At 40.1% G+C, this 19,860-nt stretch overlaps 1 protein-coding gene across 1 annotated transcript in view; it reads right to left on the minus strand.

The window, feature by feature from the left end:
- LOC105936752 (raftlin) overlaps nucleotides 1-19,860 on the minus strand; it is a gene marked incomplete in the record, with an annotated part of 126,564 nt that overhangs the window by 24,234 nt on the left and 82,470 nt on the right. The window contains 1 exon segment of the mRNA XM_036135313.1: nucleotides 15,343-15,461. Coding sequence (XP_035991206.1) covers nucleotides 15,343-15,461 — 119 coding nt within the window.

The following is a 19,860-nucleotide window of genomic DNA, read 5'->3' on the forward strand; positions in this document are numbered from 1 at the left end:
AATACATGTCCTACTCAGCACAGTTTGGACAAATAAACCTGAGAGAATATAATTCTTCTGTGGTAGAGGGTCAAAGAGTGTTTCATATGCACTCTGTGATCCAGCCCGACAAAAAAACACGAGTCTGTTGTTTATCTTTAGCTCCGCTGGACTTTCTTTAACTCAACCGGTCACAACAAACCATAATACCGTTCTCAACCAGCTCTCTGCATGTTTGTTCAGACCGGTGGGGGTCAACAGGTTTGTAGACATGGACAAAGTCTTGTAATGATGAAGAAAAACCTCTTTAAAAAGGCGGCATTCAGATACCGATCCTGGCCGACTTGCTCAACATGCAGTGTTGTCTTAGCAACAGAGGATTCTGCGTCTACTTCTAAAAGGGCAGAAATAACCCCTCAGACTCGGCAGCTCCACTTTACGCTTTCAAATGCGTCATTGATTGGCTAAAATGATCTAAAGAACCATCTTTCAGCCACTCTGCAAAGGTGTTTCGGGGGACCAATTTACCTGGAGGTTGGGGATCAAAGATGCACTTCTGATCATCTTCATTGTTTTCAACATCACTGTGTCTAAAAATTCATTATGAAGAGTTTCATATCAGCATAATCATAATGGCATAAAATAGTCTAGCCAAAATCCCTTTATCAATTTGAATAACATATTGCTTGCTCTAAAATAGGAATAAATATGCTGGAATAAAGTCATTGTGTTAGCAATGATCACCTCAAAAGACAACTGTGAAACCAGCATCACCCTGCATCAAAAAGAAAAACCCAATTGAAATGAAATTTAGAGTTCTATTTTTGTAAAGAATTTCAAGTTGAGAAGTTCAGTTGGAGTGAAAATGGTTTCAGGACACCAAAGAACATCCAGCCAGTTCCAGGATTGTCCGGTTAATGTTGCCACCAGTGCAGAGCTTGGGGACTACCGCTTCTTTCCAAGGATGGGCAAGCATCCTGATGCAAGTATAAAGAAATACAGCAGAAGACCACAAAAATAAACATTGTGTGCCGCTGCCAAATTCTATTAGTCATTATTGTATCAATCCAGTGTTTTTTTCCCAAACCTAATCCCCCAGGAGACCTTTCACAAGCTTAAAACTGGATTACTCCACGATAATAAATCTTAGAGTGCAGCCAGACTTTAGCTTTTACAAGCCATTATCCTGCATCTGAGTCAGGACAAATTGTGTAACAGGATATCACATGATGGGGTAGTTAAGCAAGCAGAGCATCAGCTGGTGAAGTTTTCACAGTTCATTATGTGTGTCAGTAAAAGCTTTTATTGTGCACTCTACTCAGAAGAAATATAACACAATCATTTGCTGTAAAATAAAATAAAATGAAAATAAAAAAATTATTTCCCCTCCTGCATTATTATTGCTCAAAAGTTGGCCCCTTCTTTTGTAGTTAATTCACTGTCATGGCCATGCAGCCAAAGCACAACTTATTTTCCAATGCCAGATTTATGTCAGAAAGATTAACTGTTCATTCTTAAAGCTTTATTTTCAGTTGCTGCCATTGAAAAACAAAAGCAAATGAAGGCCATGGTGAATTTCTCAGTTCAAACATTCACTGCTAACTCACAACTCCCTTTGAACACAAGAGGTTCCTGTCAGGGACCGTCAACCATAACAGAAAATGTTGTATTTCTTAGTGTTAATCACAAGATTAAAAAGCTTGTGCTTGTGTTAAGATTTGTTTCAAGAACTAAAGCAAAAAAGCTGCAAACGACTTCCTGAGAAGTTGTCGAAGGTATGGACAATGTGTGGACAGTTGCTTCCATTTTTGGCACATTTTAGAACGTTTCCAAGACTCAAGGTTTCGCAATATATTGTAAAACTATGACACTTTATTTTTTTTAATTCTACAGCATTTTCCAACCAAACTTATATCTTGTCAAGCCCCCTTTACACCAGCTTTAGTTTTACTGCACAATGTCTAAAAAGGTCAGAACATGGATTGTTTAACAGGGTCTTAGAGATGCGTGTTAATTCACAGTGTGCTCCTAATAAAACGTGGCAGTGTGATAGTTCCTCGACTGTTTTACCATGAAAATGGTAGCAAATGTGGCAGTTCATCCGTTCTGAGGGGTAGAGACCCTCCTGCATGGTTTTGGTCAAGAGTGAATTGGAAGTTTGACTGAGTAGGCTGACTTCATACGAAGGCTATAACCTCATCTTGCCTACCCACGGCTAGCAGCTATTCACATTGCCACCCACAGGGCCTCTCACCTGGTAAAAATCACACACACCTCCAAGTTGCACCCACCCTAAAGGAAACGTGGAAACTTCAGACTGTATAGCTATCAGACTGTTAAAGACAATGGCCAGCATTATGATTATCATTGTGGAATAAATATATGTCCACTGTGGCTCTTCGATATTTCATGGGGAGTGAAAATTGCTTGTTGAGACTTGATGCAATCTGCTGGGAGAGAGAGAGAAAGGGAGACATAGAGTGAAGGGGAGAGACGAGAGCTTTCTGACTTGCTCCAAAGTTCTCCTCACAGAGTTACATTTGAGAGATCTTTGGCCAGCTGTCTGCAGCTGGGGAGGCAAGCTGCTCTCACCATTGCACGCAGTCTGAAAGGCAGATATTAGCTCTGATTTTTGAGCAACACACTCTTCTGCGAAAAAGCTTACCAACTTTCAGTGTGTGTAAAATGAGAGAAACCTTGGTAAATCCGCGGAAAGTTGAAGTGTCCTTTTACTTTTCTTTTGTTTCCTTCAGTGGTCGTTAATAGTTTGTAAATAGCAAAATTATATTTCGGTTTGACTACAATTATGGTGGTCTTTAATATTTGTGTCGTTGTTCTACAGTCTTTCTGGACGTCCTCTCAGAAAAACCTTCTCTTTTCTCCTCGACCGAAAAACTGTGTTCACACAAAACTCTGCTTGAGTCCGCTCCGTTTGACCCTGGTCTTGAGCAGGGCTGCATAAACCTGGGCTCGCCCTTAAACAGTTGCTAAAATGCTCACAAAGTGGACAGAGCCGAGTCGAGCGCGGCAAACCGAGGTGATCCTGTGTCAGGATCTTTACATACCTGACACAGGCATGCCAGCAGAGAGCTGGGTTAATGGTTTTGGTAAACTTTTTGTCATTCATCATTTGTCTTTGGTCATTTTCTCATCATCGTTTTTCTGTCCTAATTACAAGTGATGTAAGTCAATACAAACACTGTATCTTTTGATGGATACCAAAATTTCATCATTATAGTTTTAAAATCAACACAGACACCAAAAAGTTTGGAAAGTTTGGAGAGACTATGTCTTGTTGTCTGTATGTTAGGTGTAAATTCTGTGCATTTTGAGCTTTGCCTGTCTCTTCAAAAATTTCATTACGATAACACATAATGACAAGAAAGATTCTTGATTCTCAAAATGCAAGTTGGACTCGGCGTTGCTCATCACAGACATGTCACAGAACAAAAGCAACTCCGCCTGCAGGGGCTTTGGTTGGGGAATCGAAGTCACTGCAGGAGAAAAGGTCCAACTCACGTTTAAAGTCGGCTTTCATAAATAAATCCTGAGAAATGCTTTTCTGCTTCAGTCGGGCTTTGGATCAGATTTCATTGTTCTTCTGATTTATAAATGAGGCTTTTTGATTGTCACAGCACTTTTTAGAAGAAACCATCTAAAAAATGTATAAGGTAAGATGTCTCTTTGGCAGAAGTGACAATGCAGATGCATAAAATGAAAACTGATGGTTTCATCAGGAGCCACACACTGAAAAGGTTTGAAATTGATGCCAAAATCTTTAAAAACATATTTGGTTTAAAATACACAATCAAATAACAACGTAATTGAAATTTAAATGAATAAAGTTATCAATGTAAGTAGGATAGACTGTTGTTTATTGTGTTTTCGAACACCACGTGAGATCTTTCTCTCCGTCCTGCGGCTACTGCATCCTCTGAAAGAGAGGATGTGATCTCTCACCGGCAGGAAGAGTGCAAATTGCTCTCCTTCTATGTAGGTCAGCTCTTCTCTCACCTCGCTCGGAGAGAATAGAGATATGATGAACAGGCGACTCATCAGCTCGCTGCGCAACATGATCGGGCTTCAGCAGAACACACACAGAGTCTCACAGAAAGGACGTGATTTCATACCGAATAACAGCTGAGGTCTCGCATTAAGCAACACAAAACAGCATGCTGTCTTACGTGCAAAAACAAACCTCTGAAAATCTATTGAACTCAGCGGACTCTGTGGATTCTATTTTGCAAACCTGATTTGAAGGAGACATGAAAACAACATGTTTGTGTTCACTTGTGTTTTTGTCTACGTCTTAATCACATTTCTCCAAAGATTCCTCCGCTGCCACACTGATGCTGTGATGTTGAACCCTAATCCCATTTTAGACATAATTTAGTTTGAAATGCTACTCTTCAAAGCTGCTGGTTCAAGTGAATTCTTGGAACGAGTGACAACAATGCTGCAACTGTTAAGCTACCTTCACTTGCTTTACCTTTGAACTGCCATTCCTTCAATTTTAACCTTGTCAACAATAATTGTCAGTGCTGTGTGTCTCTCTGCAGGGGTAGAGACATTCTCTGAAGACTTTCCATGCAGATTTTCTGGTTTGTCTTTAGGGTTGAGAGTTCAAGGTTCAAGGCTAGATCAACCCTCTTACTCTACCTAATGACATCCCTTTGAGTCGTGAAGAGAAGGCATTATGTAAGGGATAATGGCCGACGAGGTGTCCATTATCAGAAATTAATGGATGACGTGGAGGCATGATTTTGCTTCCGCGTAGTCCATTAGTTTCTGATAATGGACACTTCGAAGGGCATTATACCGCTTAAACTATGGTCACTTATGAAATAAATAAATAATAAATCAATTATTAACACTTTAATGTTTTTTTCCATCGTTAAAAGTGTAAGACTCTCACACGAAGCAGCTTAGAGAACTATTTAATGTCTCTTGTTGTGTCGGTTGACAAGGTAACCAGCTGGCTAACGTTTGAACAGTCAGGCTATTTGACTGGACCTTTTTGTTTTTAGGTATCCAATAACACTTTTAACGGACACCCTGCAGCCAATTAGAATCGAGTATTCACCCAGACCATGGTATAAGTTCAGATCATCATCACTTTTTCTAAAGATATAGCAAATCTGGCTGATATTGAGGCTGAGGTTTCAAAGGAGAAATAAAACTCCACATGTTGTAAATTCAAGGGATTTTGTAATGATTACAGTATCAGAGCAAATAGTTGTCAGTACTGGGGCTCTCACGAGCTCATGTCAGTGGGATTATTGGACCTGAACAGGAGTACTGATTGAAGGCTGAATGCAGCAGTCTGTCTGAGGGACCTTACGTCCACAGAAGAGGGTAAGAGAAAAGCTACCGTAACAAACAATCGTGATTGGATTGATCGGCATTGGGTTGGGGAAAATCTTAGAGCTGATTCAACACCAGGGGGAGAAGACCATCAACATCTCTAGGTACATCTACATTACCTGACTCCGCCAGATAGATTTGCTCCGCATATCCATCTGGAAACCTTCCGTTGAAGTAATTTTGGGAAGGGGCAAAAATACTGGTTAGCTGATTGGCCTATGTTGGTGATAGACGGGCCAAATAAACCAATCAGATTCGTCGTTGCTCTGTTACGAGCGACGACGAAAACACAACCACAAGCCAAGCTACTCTTGCTGCTGCAGGTAAAGGCTCGTTAGCTCAGCAGAGAAATACTCTGTAATTTCGATAAAACCTGCTCGATAGCCACGCTAACGCTAGTTTCATCGGCTGAAGCCGCCATGTTGTTTAGACTGAACTGACGCGCTTCCCGTTGCGTCACACCTCAACCCGCCTCAAAGCCAACGCTGATTGGACGTTCGTTTGGTGAACGGCTCCAAATTTTCTTTAACGGAGAGTATCCAGACTGATCTGCGAGTGAAACCTTGAAACCTCGCGAGATCAGGATGGTCTCACGAGGCTAACATCTACATAGACCAGCCACAGAAAAAAAATCTGGTCCTCCAGAGATAATGTCCTGTAGGTATATTATTTGTCCCCTCCTGCAATACAACTTTTTTCATATAGTTAGATTATATCCTAAATTATTCACCCTTACTATAGACAAAGGCTGTGTATGGATGGGTATATCTAGTACTGTTGGAAGACTTGGCCAGGATACTACCTCAAGGGAGAAATACGAGCATGCTAAGGCTGTCGCTTAAATCGAGTTTTGCCATCAGGGTCTCCCAAATCAGTTAACATGAAGTCTTACGATTGCTTGCTGCGTCATGAAACGGGGAGTTACAAATCAGAATCAGAATCAGAATCAAAATTATTGCCCAGTAGGTTTGCACTTACAAGAAATTTGACTTGGTGTTGATGGCGTTGATATATATATAACCAAAATGAATTGCTGAACATCATAAAATGCTCTGTCTGGGTCTCGGTTATGACAGCAGTGAAAATGGAGTCTTCCACGGCTAGTCCAGCTGAAACCACGACACCAAGAGATGATGCGCTCATGTTTTGCAATCGCAGAAGACCAAAACACAAGCAGGAGGCAGGTAGAATCATATTGAGGACAGATGCTCTTCTTACAAATGCAAACAGAAGAACATGAAGAGAACCAAGAACATAGGTGACAAAAGAGGCATGATGGGATCCAGTAGGAATATCCATCAAAGTGTGCATGAACACTGGAAGCCTAGAAACCAGGACAATGATTATAGGAGCAAGGAATAGGTGGGCCTAATTACCTAAATGTGCTGCAGTTGTGTAGGAAGCATAAGGAAAACGGGTCATAATGAAGAATGAAGATAGAGGTAATGCAAGAGGGCAAGGAAAAAAACTAGAACAAATCTTAACATGGCAATATAACTAAGAGTTAAAACACCCTTGGGAATCTGATCAAAATATAGAACACAATAGAACATAATCAAACTCCAACAGAGTTTGATTATGTTTTATTGCAGGGTGGCAACATTCTGCGAGTTTAGGTAAGGTGTGAAGTTCCTCCTTTGCATTTAAAGAGCCCGCACCAAACTTAGCTGCTCTAAGACACACATCATTCTTGGGCTACAAGAACTAGGAATTCAGACCAAAGCATTGCATTTACACTTTATAGAGAACACAATTGAACAATTTAAACACAAAAATGAGGGCATTAGAAAGCATGATATGTCCCCTTTAATATCTAGCATAATATTCATTATAAACATAGTTTTTTTTGTTGTAATATAGCTAATTATTTATCTAAGTGTTGTTAAAAGGCACAGGTAATCTACCTTTACTGTGATTAAATAGTAAAGAAACAATGTACTGCTGTGCTCCAGTGGAGATAATACGGGATATTAATTTTGTTTTTGTCACTTTGCAGCTTTACAGATTTTTGTTTGTGCAGCTTAAACCAAGTTTGTACCATTGAATCCATTTAGCAGTAAATGCCTGTAAACAAGATTAGATAGATGACTGTCTATCAGTGGTGAGTGTTAATGTGCTTCTCTTGGGATTAGGGTGAAGTCATCCTGTAAGAATAATCCTTTATATTGGCAGGGTCAGGTGCTTACAACATTGATTTTTGAATAGTTCTGTCCCTCATTTATGGGTTAACAGGCTTAGGTTATAATAAGCTATCTCTATAGTTACACTACTATAGGCTTAAGCTGCTGGAGAATTACTTACTAATGATCCTGACTGTGCTAATTTCTCCTTGCTGGTCCCCATTTATACATTTCAAATAAAGTTGCCATTGAGTTCTTTTTTGTTTTATATAGAAAGTGTGCTGCTATGTTTAACTGTAACATTTTTTTCATGCATCAGGCCACTTATAGAGGTATTACTGCCCCTTAAATCTGTATTCTCTGTTTTTATTTCCATGGATGGTTTGTTTGTCCGTTTGTTTCTGTGTCCAGCCACATCTCTTTCTGAGTTGGACCTACTCCTTTAGGAATGCCTGTTTGTGTTTGTTTCTCATGAAAGAGAAGATATAGACCTGGGCACATCCATGTTTAACTTTCTCTTGTTACAGGAGTGAACCAATGATAGAGGCGCTCATGGCCCAGTGTTTCTGTGTTCAGCAATGTCACTTCCTGGGCTGAGGCATTGTTAGAGCTATTATTGCCATTAACTATGTTTACTCTTTTTCTTTCCCATAGAAAGTACTGCTGGCCCAGTGCTTCTGTGCCTAGCAATGTTTTTTTTTTTGTTACTGGATGCGGCCACTGCTGCCATTAAATCGGCGTAGTCTTCTTGTTTTTTAGAGAATCTAGTCCTTTGGGCTGAATATTAATCGTACCCATTTGCCTTGTAAAGTGGCTTGAGATGTAAATGGTAAATTAACTGACTTCATATAGCACTTTTCTCATTATTCTGACAACTCAAAATGCTTTACATTAGAGCCACATTCACCCAAACGTACACACAGACACACATTCATACCGACGCGTGCGAAGATCTTACTTTAGAGTTAAGTGACTTGCCACATGTCATTTGGTATGAACGGCCACTAGATAAATAAACTGAATTGCCCTGTAAAACACTGTTGTACCTGGAATCAACCGCATATTTACATGCACAAAAACATTAAATTTGTGCTTAACATTTAGAAGACTTCTGCCATTTTGGACTCAAGCACTCCTCCTCGCATCGGAGACCCCAGAAACAGGAACAACACATGTGAAACTGCTGAGGGTTAAATTTCAACTGATGTTGTTTCTCCAAAGCCTTAATTAAGCTAAATCACAAATAACAACATATATTTAGAAAAAAATTCCGTTAACTAATGGTAAACCATTTAGTGTTTCTTTTAAAAAGCAATAAATAATTACAGTAGAATATGCATAAAATCAAACGCAACATGTTCCAGAAATGGATTCTTTTGTTACCTACACTGACATGACAACATGTTGCACCATTCCAGTAAACCGCCTGATGCAACTCTCAGTAAATGACCATACATGATTCATCTTCAGAATTTGTGCTATAAAAGATTAACAGTAATAAATTCAAGAAGCAGAGATTAACATAAATATCAGTGGGGCACAATCCTTCAGGCACTAACTTCTCATTGACCCTCATTAGTTATCCGGTTTCGTAATTTAAAAGTTCCCGATTCACACAACATAACACTTTGAGTTTCTGACTTTTTCCCCATACAGTAATTTAAACCATACATGGAGCTCATATTTAATTATTCCAACCAGATAAGTAACATTTTCTTTTACCACAAGCAGATATTTCAGAGGACATTTTTAGTCTGTTTCTGATGGATTTCTATCATCTAGAGAGATTAGAACCGAGCTTGTAGTCCAACATGTGTTTTCAATAATGGACCCAGCACTGGATCTGACAAAGCTCAAGTGGATAATGGTGCTTTTAAAAGATATTACAAAAAAAAAAAAAAGGGTTTGAAAGGGAAGCTTCTGGGTATGTTAATAACATCAGACATTCTATGCACAACAAATGCACAAAGCAGAAGATTGGTTCAAATCTAACACATGCTTGGATGTTTTTGTGCCTGCAAAGACGGAAATATAACACGTTCCTGCTAATGCGCTCCGGCCTTCTGGATAAATACATTTCCCTGAAGCAGCTGATGGTGAGCAGACATATTCATTCCGACCCGGGCTGAGGTCTGAAGGCGAATACATTTTGTTTGGTCATTGCGGCTGTGAAGCTCAGTGATAAGAGAGAGAACATTAGTTTCAGGGAAGCTCCTGTTTTCCTGTATTGATTTCCCCCCCAGGACACAAGAGATGAGAAGCCAGTCCTAATTGGAATTTCTTAACGGAGGTTCTTGATAAGTTATTCATTTTCTGACACTTCACCATATTTATTCTGCAATTCTTATTCAGGTCATCTTTGTCCAGAAAAAAAAAACAAAAAAAAAAAAACATGTTAAGAGAGATGGAGCTTCACATGATGTTTTTAGAACACAAGGTGAGAAATCTCTGCGTTTTTTTCCAAGAGAAAATCTTTAAAAGTGTCGCCTTTCATGTTGGTTCATTCTATATAATGGCAAAAGCTAAAGCTCTTTATTGTGTTGATGTAGTTCAAATATCAGAATGGGCTTATGTAAAATGACATTAGATATGTTTACATAGGCAAAAGACAAATAAGAGGAAAAATGCGTCATGTAAACAAGCCTATTATTGTGTTTGGATTAAGCTCAATCGAAATGAAATTGTATTCTGAATGAGAGGGGTGGTTTATGCCGATTGATAATCTGATCAACATGCATATAAATGTTTGTCAGGCTCAAGTTGTAGTAAAAGTGACATATTTCCTGGTTGGTGAGTGGTGGAAATACGTCAGGAAGCAAAACTGCCGGAGCTCCGGATACAACCTTTCTGTTTCAGAATCAGATATACTTTAATAATCCCAGAGGGAAATTGCTGAAACATTAAAAGAGCTAAAAATGATAATTTATTCAGTAACGTTTCAACTGTTATTAGAAGCTGGTACAAGTCCAACCTGGGCGCTCGAAAGACAAACAAACTCGTACACTACTGCTTTGTTTGCTATTGTTTGTTATTCAGCAAAGACAGAATTTCTTTTTTTTTTTTTGGGGGGGGGGGGGGGGTGGGGTGGTGAATAACTGTGCATGTCAGAGTGGTTATATTCTGAATAAAGCCAGGTGCACAAACACGCACATTATGATCGGATTATTTGATGTTGTGCCCATATAAATGGTACAATCTGATTGTTTTTGTTTTTTTAATCTGAACACATTTCAATCCAATCGTGGTGTTTTGTGCATGCAAACATAGCCATTGATATTAAACAAGATACAAAAGTAGAACAGATTTTAGATTCATCCTATTAGGTGTGTTGCATGTATCAGGACAAAAACCATCACACTCAGGTACAGTCTATCAGACAAAGAAAACCTTGATCAGAGGGAATCAGCACTCTCATTCATATAATACACACATTTGTATTTATTGCTTTTTGTTAAACCCCTTAAACCTTGGTCCTCTTTTTGTGAACGCTGCTCAAAAAGGAAATGCCCAAAATGACACAAACAAACAAAAAAGAAAAAAAAATATCAGGAATTACATGGTTTATTTGAATTGTTCTGATATTAAATTCTATCTATCTATCTATCTATCTATCTATCTATCTATCTATCTATCTATCTATCTATCTATCTATCTATCTATCTATCTATCTATGCCTAAATATTTGTAATTTCAATATCCAGCAAACCACCATAGAAAAGCTTTTGTAGTACAAAAAATGTATAGATAAGGCTTTTTCCCACTCAGTTATTTTACATAATCTATATCTTATTGGCAATAATTGCTGCCGATATCTTTGTATTTTTTTTCCCTGTTTTACTCTCCAGAAACGGTGGGCCTGGACTAATAATGAATATGTGTTTAGTCGTTTCTCTTTACAGGACAGAGCCACTGACTAGTCCATTGCTACCATTAACCTTCTATAATCTCTTTGTTTTTCTGTCCTTTATGAAGTACTTCTGGTACAGTGCCACTGTGCCTAGCCACCTCTTTTTCCTAGTCATAGTCAATGTTCCTGCAAATAACATTATGTAACTCTTACATGTTTCTTATTTCCACTGGAATTACTCCTGGTTCAGTGCTTCTGGGTTTAACTGCATGTCTTTCCCAGAGTCCTTTACTGACCTATTGCTGGCACTAACTTGGAGTACTTTTATTGTTTAACATTACCACATAAGGTATGCTTTGTTTATCTCCCTTTCTTTCCTGAATAGAGTCATTGATGTACCATTTGCCATTAACCTTGTGTACTCTCTTTTTCTTTCTCATAGAAACTGCTTGTGGCTCAGTGTGTCTGTGTTTGGCCATCTCTATTCCCTTAGTGGCGCCATTGTTAGGCATGATGTTATCATTAACTGTATTTATTTTTTAAGCATAGAAAGTACTCCTGGCTAAGTGTTTCTCTATTTTGGTGCTTTTCTTTCCCAGACAGAACGTGTCTTAAAGCCTCCTCTTTAAAGCAGCACCGTGCAAGTTTTGACCAAAGTATTAGCTTAATTTGAGATATAATAAAAAATTTTCCTGGTCAATATACAGCATACAGCCACTTTGGGTCTAGTGCCCCAAGTGGCTAAAGGTTATACAGTGCTGCCTTAACAAGGGAGGTTTGTCTTTCAACATTTTCATTTTCTTTCCTGTTGTTGATAATCCAGCTACATAACAACCAAACACTGAATTTATGTTCCCCATTACAATAAATCCCTCTTTGTATTTTTGGATAAAAACTTTGAGTTACTGTGTTTTCTTTTACTTTTCTACTGTTGAGAAGGAAAACAAAAGAGCCTATAACTCCTTTTGTGTGACTGAATTTCAAATTTTACTCTAAAGCTTTTAAAGAGTAATTTTATAGTTCTCATCAAGCCATTGTTGTTTGGGTTATATACTTATATATGTATCAAAGCAGTAAGACTTTTTTATTTGTTACAATGTTTACCATTTTAAATTGATCATATAGTATTTCAGCGATTTGCAAGAATTAACACACCTGTGGATCTGATGTTATTAACAGCTGAATCCTTTTTAAATGCTAATTTCTACCCGGTTTGTGAATGTAACAATAATGTTTTATTAGGTTTGTGCCATTCCTAAGGAACAGTCTCCAATTGGGAGATGACGCACTTCCACTTGACAACAATATAAATGATTGCACACTTTCTCCTGCTCTTCTCTGAGTTTTATACATCCAACCACCTGTCAGACTATCGGTTGCATGAAACTATAGAAGCATTCACGAGAAGATACGATTTAACTAAAGACGAAGAGGGGGAAAAAAACGACTGTAATTAATATTCTTTCTTTTTTTATCTTAATGATTGCAGAAATGAAACAATAAGAAGCTGTGGGGATGCTTTGCATATCAATTTTAGGCAGTTATAGCAGATAATGGCAATGACGTGCAGCCCTGATCAGCCATTGTGAAAGAGCAAGTGTCAATCTGAACTGGCAGCTCGCTCGAGTGGAACGGCTTTTGATAAAGCCTCCAGGAGAGAGGGGCTGATTGGATCTTCTGGAACACTGGCAACGGTTTGGCATCACTCCTGGTTGGTGTTTCTGAGCAAGCCTTGAAATCCATTTAACTGTAACATTATTACCATTCAGCTCAGATGAAGGCAGGACTGCAGGAGCCTTTTTTATTGCCACATAGGGCCATCAGCGCCATGGTGGTCAATCAGAGGGAGACACATTTTCTTAAGGGGACAATAGTCTCCATTCACAATTGGACAGCCAGGGGCAACAAAAAAAAGTCCAAATTCAATTACAGAGATAGCATCTCCACACACATATAGGGACACAAAACCCAAAAACCCAACACTCAAATGACGGACACAAACGCACGCACGCTGAGCAGCAAGGGCTAACATAAAAACACATGTGAACAGATGAAAGGATGCAAAACACCCGCTAACCCTTCTACTCCCATGGAAAAGCTATTTCCAACTTGGAACTTGTTGAGAAGAGACACTTATCGGCCTTTCGATAAGGCCTTGTTTGCCTCTGATAAGACAAACAACCACAACACATCTCCCATAAAGTCAGATTTGCCAGATTTGCCTTTGGGGTTCTGGGAGTGAGATTGGCTCATGGACGATGTGATGGAGGATGGGTAGAGGAGAAGTTGACTTCAATGGGAAAGAATAGTCACTTTTGCTATAAAAGAGACTGTTATAAATCACATTACATCACTGCATGCTCAGTATGAGGGATTGCTGCAAAGCTATCAACAATGCAGACTCTTTCAGGAGGAGTGAATGCTGTTATCAAGACTTGATGCAACCTGCTGGGTTTCCTTAGAAAAGAAAGGTTTTGACCAATTTGTCTTGATGATTTGATTGAATTTGACTTTGTAAAGTGCCTTGAGATGACATGTGCTGTGAATTGGCGCGTTATAAATAAAATTAAAATTGAAATTGACGTCTGAGGTCACGGGTCACAACTGCAATAAAAGATGATTCCAAAGCACTGGGGTTCAAGGATCTTGGTGTGTTGTTCACGAGCGAGGGTACGAAATGATCTGGGCTCTCTTCTGTTATACGGAAGTCATCTGTTGTCATAAAGAACTGAGCTGAAAGGAAAAGTTCTCAAAATGTTGTGTCATTCCAACCATGACCTGCAGTCACCAGATATTGACCATCACCAAAAGAAGAACATGATGGATGCACCCTTCTGAAACACAGCATCTTCCATACACTGGTTGGGCTCTAGCTTAAGGTGAGGGATTCTGTCATCCAGAGAGTGCTCAAAGCTTCTGCAAGCCAAATGACTTCCCTTTTAGAGTTTTCCAGGCACATTGCACTGATGAAATGCATGCAATCTATGAGTCCCTCCTGCCTTAGGACTTCCCTTTGAAATTTTTGAGAAGAAAAGTGATATCTGGGTTTCCTCTCCTGAAAAGTTACCTTGACCACCATCCATATAAATGGAAGACGATGAATGGAAGGGTGGTTGGTAATAAATGGTGGTGATTATAGTCAAACACGCAACAAAAAGTTACCCTTTCCACTGCAAAAGGACCAACAATCTCAGCCTTTTTTCAGACTAAAGACTTCCATCTTAAAAAGCTTCAGTTGTTTGTCTCAGGTTCAAATCAATACCCCATCACAATTGTGTGTATAGTCGTGCATCTCAATGGCATAGGAAAATATTCTGCCCTGAGTACAAAAGTCTTCCACATCACCTTCTTATGCATCTGATGCTTTAGCAAATGCAACTTGATCACCAACTAAGCAAGGCTAACACTGATGTTTTAGACATGTCCAATACTTTTGGGGCAGGCAGTATTAAAAGTTATCATAACGATACATAATACAAATAGGCTTCCCTGCTGTACGATCTTTTGGGAGTTCTACACATACAGTGCATTTATTACCCATTAATAATGCTACTTAAGGCAGCTAAAGCCACACCCCCTCCACCTCTAGATTATCGTCAAAGTCTCCCATTGAAGCAGGGAGAGGGAGGGGACAATGCAGAGCCACAGGGAAAAGAAGACCGAGCAGACAAAGGGGTCAGTCATCTGATTATGAAAGGCTGCAGGAACTTCAACAGAGGAGAAGAGCTGACATGCAGGTTTGTGAACTATACGTACTGTATTTTGTAATAATAACCATGGGCATAAAATATTTTGGCTCGAGGATGAGAAAAGTAGAAGCATGAAAGGTTTGCTCTCGTGTCTGAGTCTGAGTCTGGGACCTCAGACTGCCGTAAAGCGGCGCTCTAGGTCACATGACCCATTCAGAGACGGATCCGAACCATTTGCCTTTAGACCAAATTTGGCGCCATCGTAGCGTTGGCACATTGTAAACAGAGCACCAGGGCAAGAAACCACACCCTCAATGAATGAAAGACAAGTATCTCTACTTACATCAATGATGGTCCACTGTTCCACTACAATGGCATCGTATGTCGGTGCAGCAGCATCTGGCTCACCATCACTTGCCTCCTGGAAGATGAAGACACTTTCCACTGTCTTAGGCAAGAGATCTGCGGAGAACATGAAAAAAAAATCAAGCCTTAATAAGATTAACAACTGGATGGAGCTGTTTTCCTTATCCCAGGCACTTGAACAAACCATTGTGCAACAAAGTCTGAAGTTAGGGCCATTAATTTAAGCAATGCAAGCTCACGCAATATGCAAGATTACAACATAGAACAAAAAGAGCGTCACTTGAAGGATGTTAAATCAGAAAAGTAGACATGTTGTGGACTTATTGATCTAAAGCAGGGTAGACTTTAGGCTTTGAAAGCCAAATAGAGGCTAATCAGAGTTCATAATCAAGTTGAGTTCTGCAGAGAATTGGATTTGAAAGAGACGGGGCTCTATGTCCCGAGGATCAGCACGGAAAACCACTTGTTCTGACATAAAAAGCAGATTTAACTGGTAAAATGCAGCTGCAGGTTAAATTAAGTCTGTCCATTTTGTAAAGGCCTAAAATAAGTTAGCTCTGCCTGCACTAATGACCTTAAAATACCTCAAATATAGAAAGATATAAAGGGAAGCTGGATAGAGCTCAATAAAGAACAATACTGGAAGGAAACCTTTGAGAGGCTGTAAAAGACCTATACACATGACTATGACTCAGAACGTAGAAGCGAAGCAATAGAAAAGTAGACAAGCTGACCTAAAGCCATGCACGTTTTAATAATTAATAAGGTTAACGCTCAGGATCCAAGTACATCCTGCAGAAGAAAGGATTTAAAAGAAGTACTGCTGTGTGTCCCAAAGGCCATGACTGAAAACTGATCCTTGGAGAAATAGTTATGGTAGCCACAAATCTAATGAAGTCAGTCCATAAGGGATAAACCATAAATCATTTTTGCTACGCCTGCATTCTTCACCTTAAAAAAGCCTCAATGAGGTTAGCCACAGAGCGACACTGACATTGATGCTGAATTATGTGCTGCTGACCAAATAGATTTTCTAAGCTACTCTATTCTGTTGGAGTCTAACAATCACAGGATTGGCAACCAACACAGAAACACCGCTGCGGCCCCCTTAGAACCCCCCCTCCCTTGTTATTCATGTGATGAACGGGTGTGGATGTGCGCATACGCATACAATCCCTGGACCGAGGTCCGGTCCTCCCAGCTGGCCTGAGTGCTTTCTCATTACAGCACGCCATTTACACACTAATACAGTTACCAGAGACCGGGAACCAACACGAGACACTCCACATTTCATTACCAAGCCTTAATAATAGAGGGATGAGAGGCGGCTAGAGAGCCTGCGAAGATAGAGAAGCAAGAAAGAGGGAGAGGCAGAATGGAGGATGACAGACTCTTTTATTCCCCCCACCCCCTCCCTGAAAACCCATTTAGGACCCTGTGCACGCTCAATTGAAGACATCTCTCAGACATTCCACTGGCTCCCTCAAATACAGACATTGTCCGTGTTCACCTCCTCCTGCCCCCTTTGCCTCTTTTCTCTCCAACTTCCTCTTCCCTATCATAACGGTCAGCCTTCCCCGTCTGGCAGATTCGGCAAAGCGACCGTTTTGGGAAGGTGTCAGGCGAGGAACGCTAGAAATAGGTTCCCCGCCAGCGCAATGGGGATCACTCAGGTAAGATCAGCACATGGTTTCTGTCTGGCTGCTGAGGCCTGTCTCCGGTGATAACGCGCACAGGCTCTGAGCAGGGGGAAACGGAAGCAGGAGAGTGGAAAAGATGGAGCCGGTTGCTGCGGGGCTCGCAGTCTGTCAGGGGAATGCACCCGGGTGCGTGCACAAATAAACATTAACTCGGGCCTATTGACTTGTGAGCTGCGCTGAGCAGCCGGCAGGCGACTGAGAATAAGATGTTTACACTTGCAAGAACCACCATGTGCTCCCAATAAAGCTGTTCTCCATCCCCGATGACTCACATTTTAAGGTCGCAGGGTTAAGGCGTGGAAATGTGCTAAAAAACAGGCAGCGACGCTGTCGGGCCGGTTGGGAAATGCCACAGCAGAGAGCAGAGCGCAGTAAAGTAGTAAGGCTACAGGAGCTGACACATGGCATCAGTAAGCCAGGACAAACTGTTGTTGTGGTTTATAACAGGACACAATGTTAGAAAAAAAGAAGTTCTACATGTATATATACTTTGCAAAGTACCGTACGCACAGTCTTGTAAATGCACGTGCCATATTATGTTAACATGCACTAGGCCTCCCTCTCATTAATGCAGGAGCACTCAGACTAATAAATGCGTCATCAAGTTTCTGATGAATCAGGAATTTTAAGTTTGACGGCTGAGGGACTGCTTGCCTGTAGGTGTTCATGTGTCTGACTAATACCTTTTTAAAACTGATTGTGACAGCTAACATCACTTTGTTAAAGAGAGATTAATAAAATATTTGTGTATAAGTCTACTGTTCACAAAGATTGGCTGCAGTTCCTGGTCTACACTGTTGAGACTAAATTATATATATATATACCGTAGTATATGATATATATAACATATACAAATACAATTAAAAACAATAATCATAAACATCTAGACTTGTGTATTATTTATTCCCTGTTCTCAAACGGCTTTTCCCTATTTCATCCTTTGAACTTGGTTACTGTACTTTCAGAGAGACAACGCTGCACCTGCAAGTGTGAAATGAACTGCCTGAAGCTTTGTTATCTTTTTTCCCCCGTCTATTCCTCTGCTGAATAAATAAACAATCCGATCTTAGAACAAACTGTTTAACTTTTAATGATTTTTTTAACTGTCTTCAATCTATTTTTTTTTTATATCATCTTTTCCTATTTCAAACAATTCAATGCAACACAGTAAAGTTCATTAGCACAAGTAAAATTTCCCCATGAGGACAATAAAGTAGCATATCTGGTGTATTAAAAAGTCAAACTGAGAAAAATATGACCTAAGAAATTAAGGTAATTACTTTTCTTAATTTCTTAATGACTTAAAATCATTTCAATCACTTTAGACGGCAGTAGACATCTTTAGACATATTAGCTTAGGTTTAGAAGCACACCTCTAATTACCCAGCAGTCTACTTAGGCCTTGTTCACCCAACCTTCAGTCTATTACGTTATTTCAGCCCATCCCTCACCTTCCTATTACCCTCATCCTTATTTCCTCATTCTTCATCCTCTTCTCTTTATTGTTTGTTCCATATGGAGGGGACCTAAGTGGGCTCGGGAAAGCCATTCCCAGGAGATTGCATCTCCACGCTGAGTCGTATCCTCCCAAGCCTTTATCTAAGTCTCCCCAGATGACCCAGTCCTCACCTCCAGTTCATCCGTCCCTTCGACCCTTTCCTTCAATAAAACTTTAATCTGATATCTTTGTGCATTAGGTTTGCAAAGTTAAATACGTATGAGCCACATGACTTGTGGAACAAGGTCCTTGGGCAGGACCTTAACGTAGGGATGTTAGAACAAAATGTACAGCACGATATATTTTAAAGAGCACCAACACCTTATTTCAAGAGTCGGGCGCAGTGGCGGATGGCTTGATTTGCAGCCACAGCTAAGCTTCATCAGAAATGGCTCAAAAGAAAATAAACCAGGGTGTTGCAATGACCCAGTCAAAGTTCAGATCCTCTGCTTTAGTGAAACCCTGTAGTGGCACCAGCAGTGCAGACATAAATGTCAGCAAACATCAGTGAATAGATTCCACAAAAAAAAGTTAAAAAAAAGCAACTGGACTTGTTTTTGCGTTAGTTGAAGACGTTTCGCTTCCTCTCCAGGAAGCTTTCTCAATTCAAAAAGGCTTGGAGTAATGTGGAGTAACAAGCTTTATACTACTGTCCAACAAAGGCCTTGTAATGGCTTTGATAACATGCAAATTAGACCAAAACAGGTAATGGGCGGGTGTTAAAGCAATTAAGCCAGCAGATTAAACCGAAACTGGTCCACTCCTCTGTAATGAGGAGTTGTTAAGGTTTTTGGCCTGGCTTAAAGGAATTGAGTGAATTGAGGTGATGATTGGCCGGAATTAATCCTATAGCTGTATTGATGTTTTTGAGAGTTGGAACCTAAGTGAATAGAAGCATTATATCAAAAACAAGTGGGTCATCATTATGTGCACTTTGTTTTTTCCATAGCCATGCATGAATCAATCAAGGTACTAAGATTGTGTAGCAAATATTTATTGGGTAAATGTTTTAGGTTTACTGAGTTCCGGCTCTCCTGCACGCCCGTAGGTAATCTTTTATTTCTAAAGCCCGGTTGACCTTTTGGCAAGCCGGACTGTAACCCTGCCCCGGGCCGTCTCTGGTGACATGATTTCAACATGCGTGCCAGGCGCTGCCTCAGACAGCTGGAGACTGGCGGACAGCTATCTATATTTCAAACAGGGCAAAGTGGACATGCACAGCCAGGTCAGAGCGAGGAAGAGGCGAGGGAGTGGAACATGTGTGGATTGGATGTGACTCCTCCCTGTGGAGCTGATG

Source organism: Fundulus heteroclitus, chromosome 3, assembly GCF_011125445.2.
Source record: "Fundulus heteroclitus isolate FHET01 chromosome 3, MU-UCD_Fhet_4.1, whole genome shotgun sequence".
Classification (NCBI taxonomy): domain Eukaryota; kingdom Metazoa; phylum Chordata; class Actinopteri; order Cyprinodontiformes; family Fundulidae; genus Fundulus; species Fundulus heteroclitus.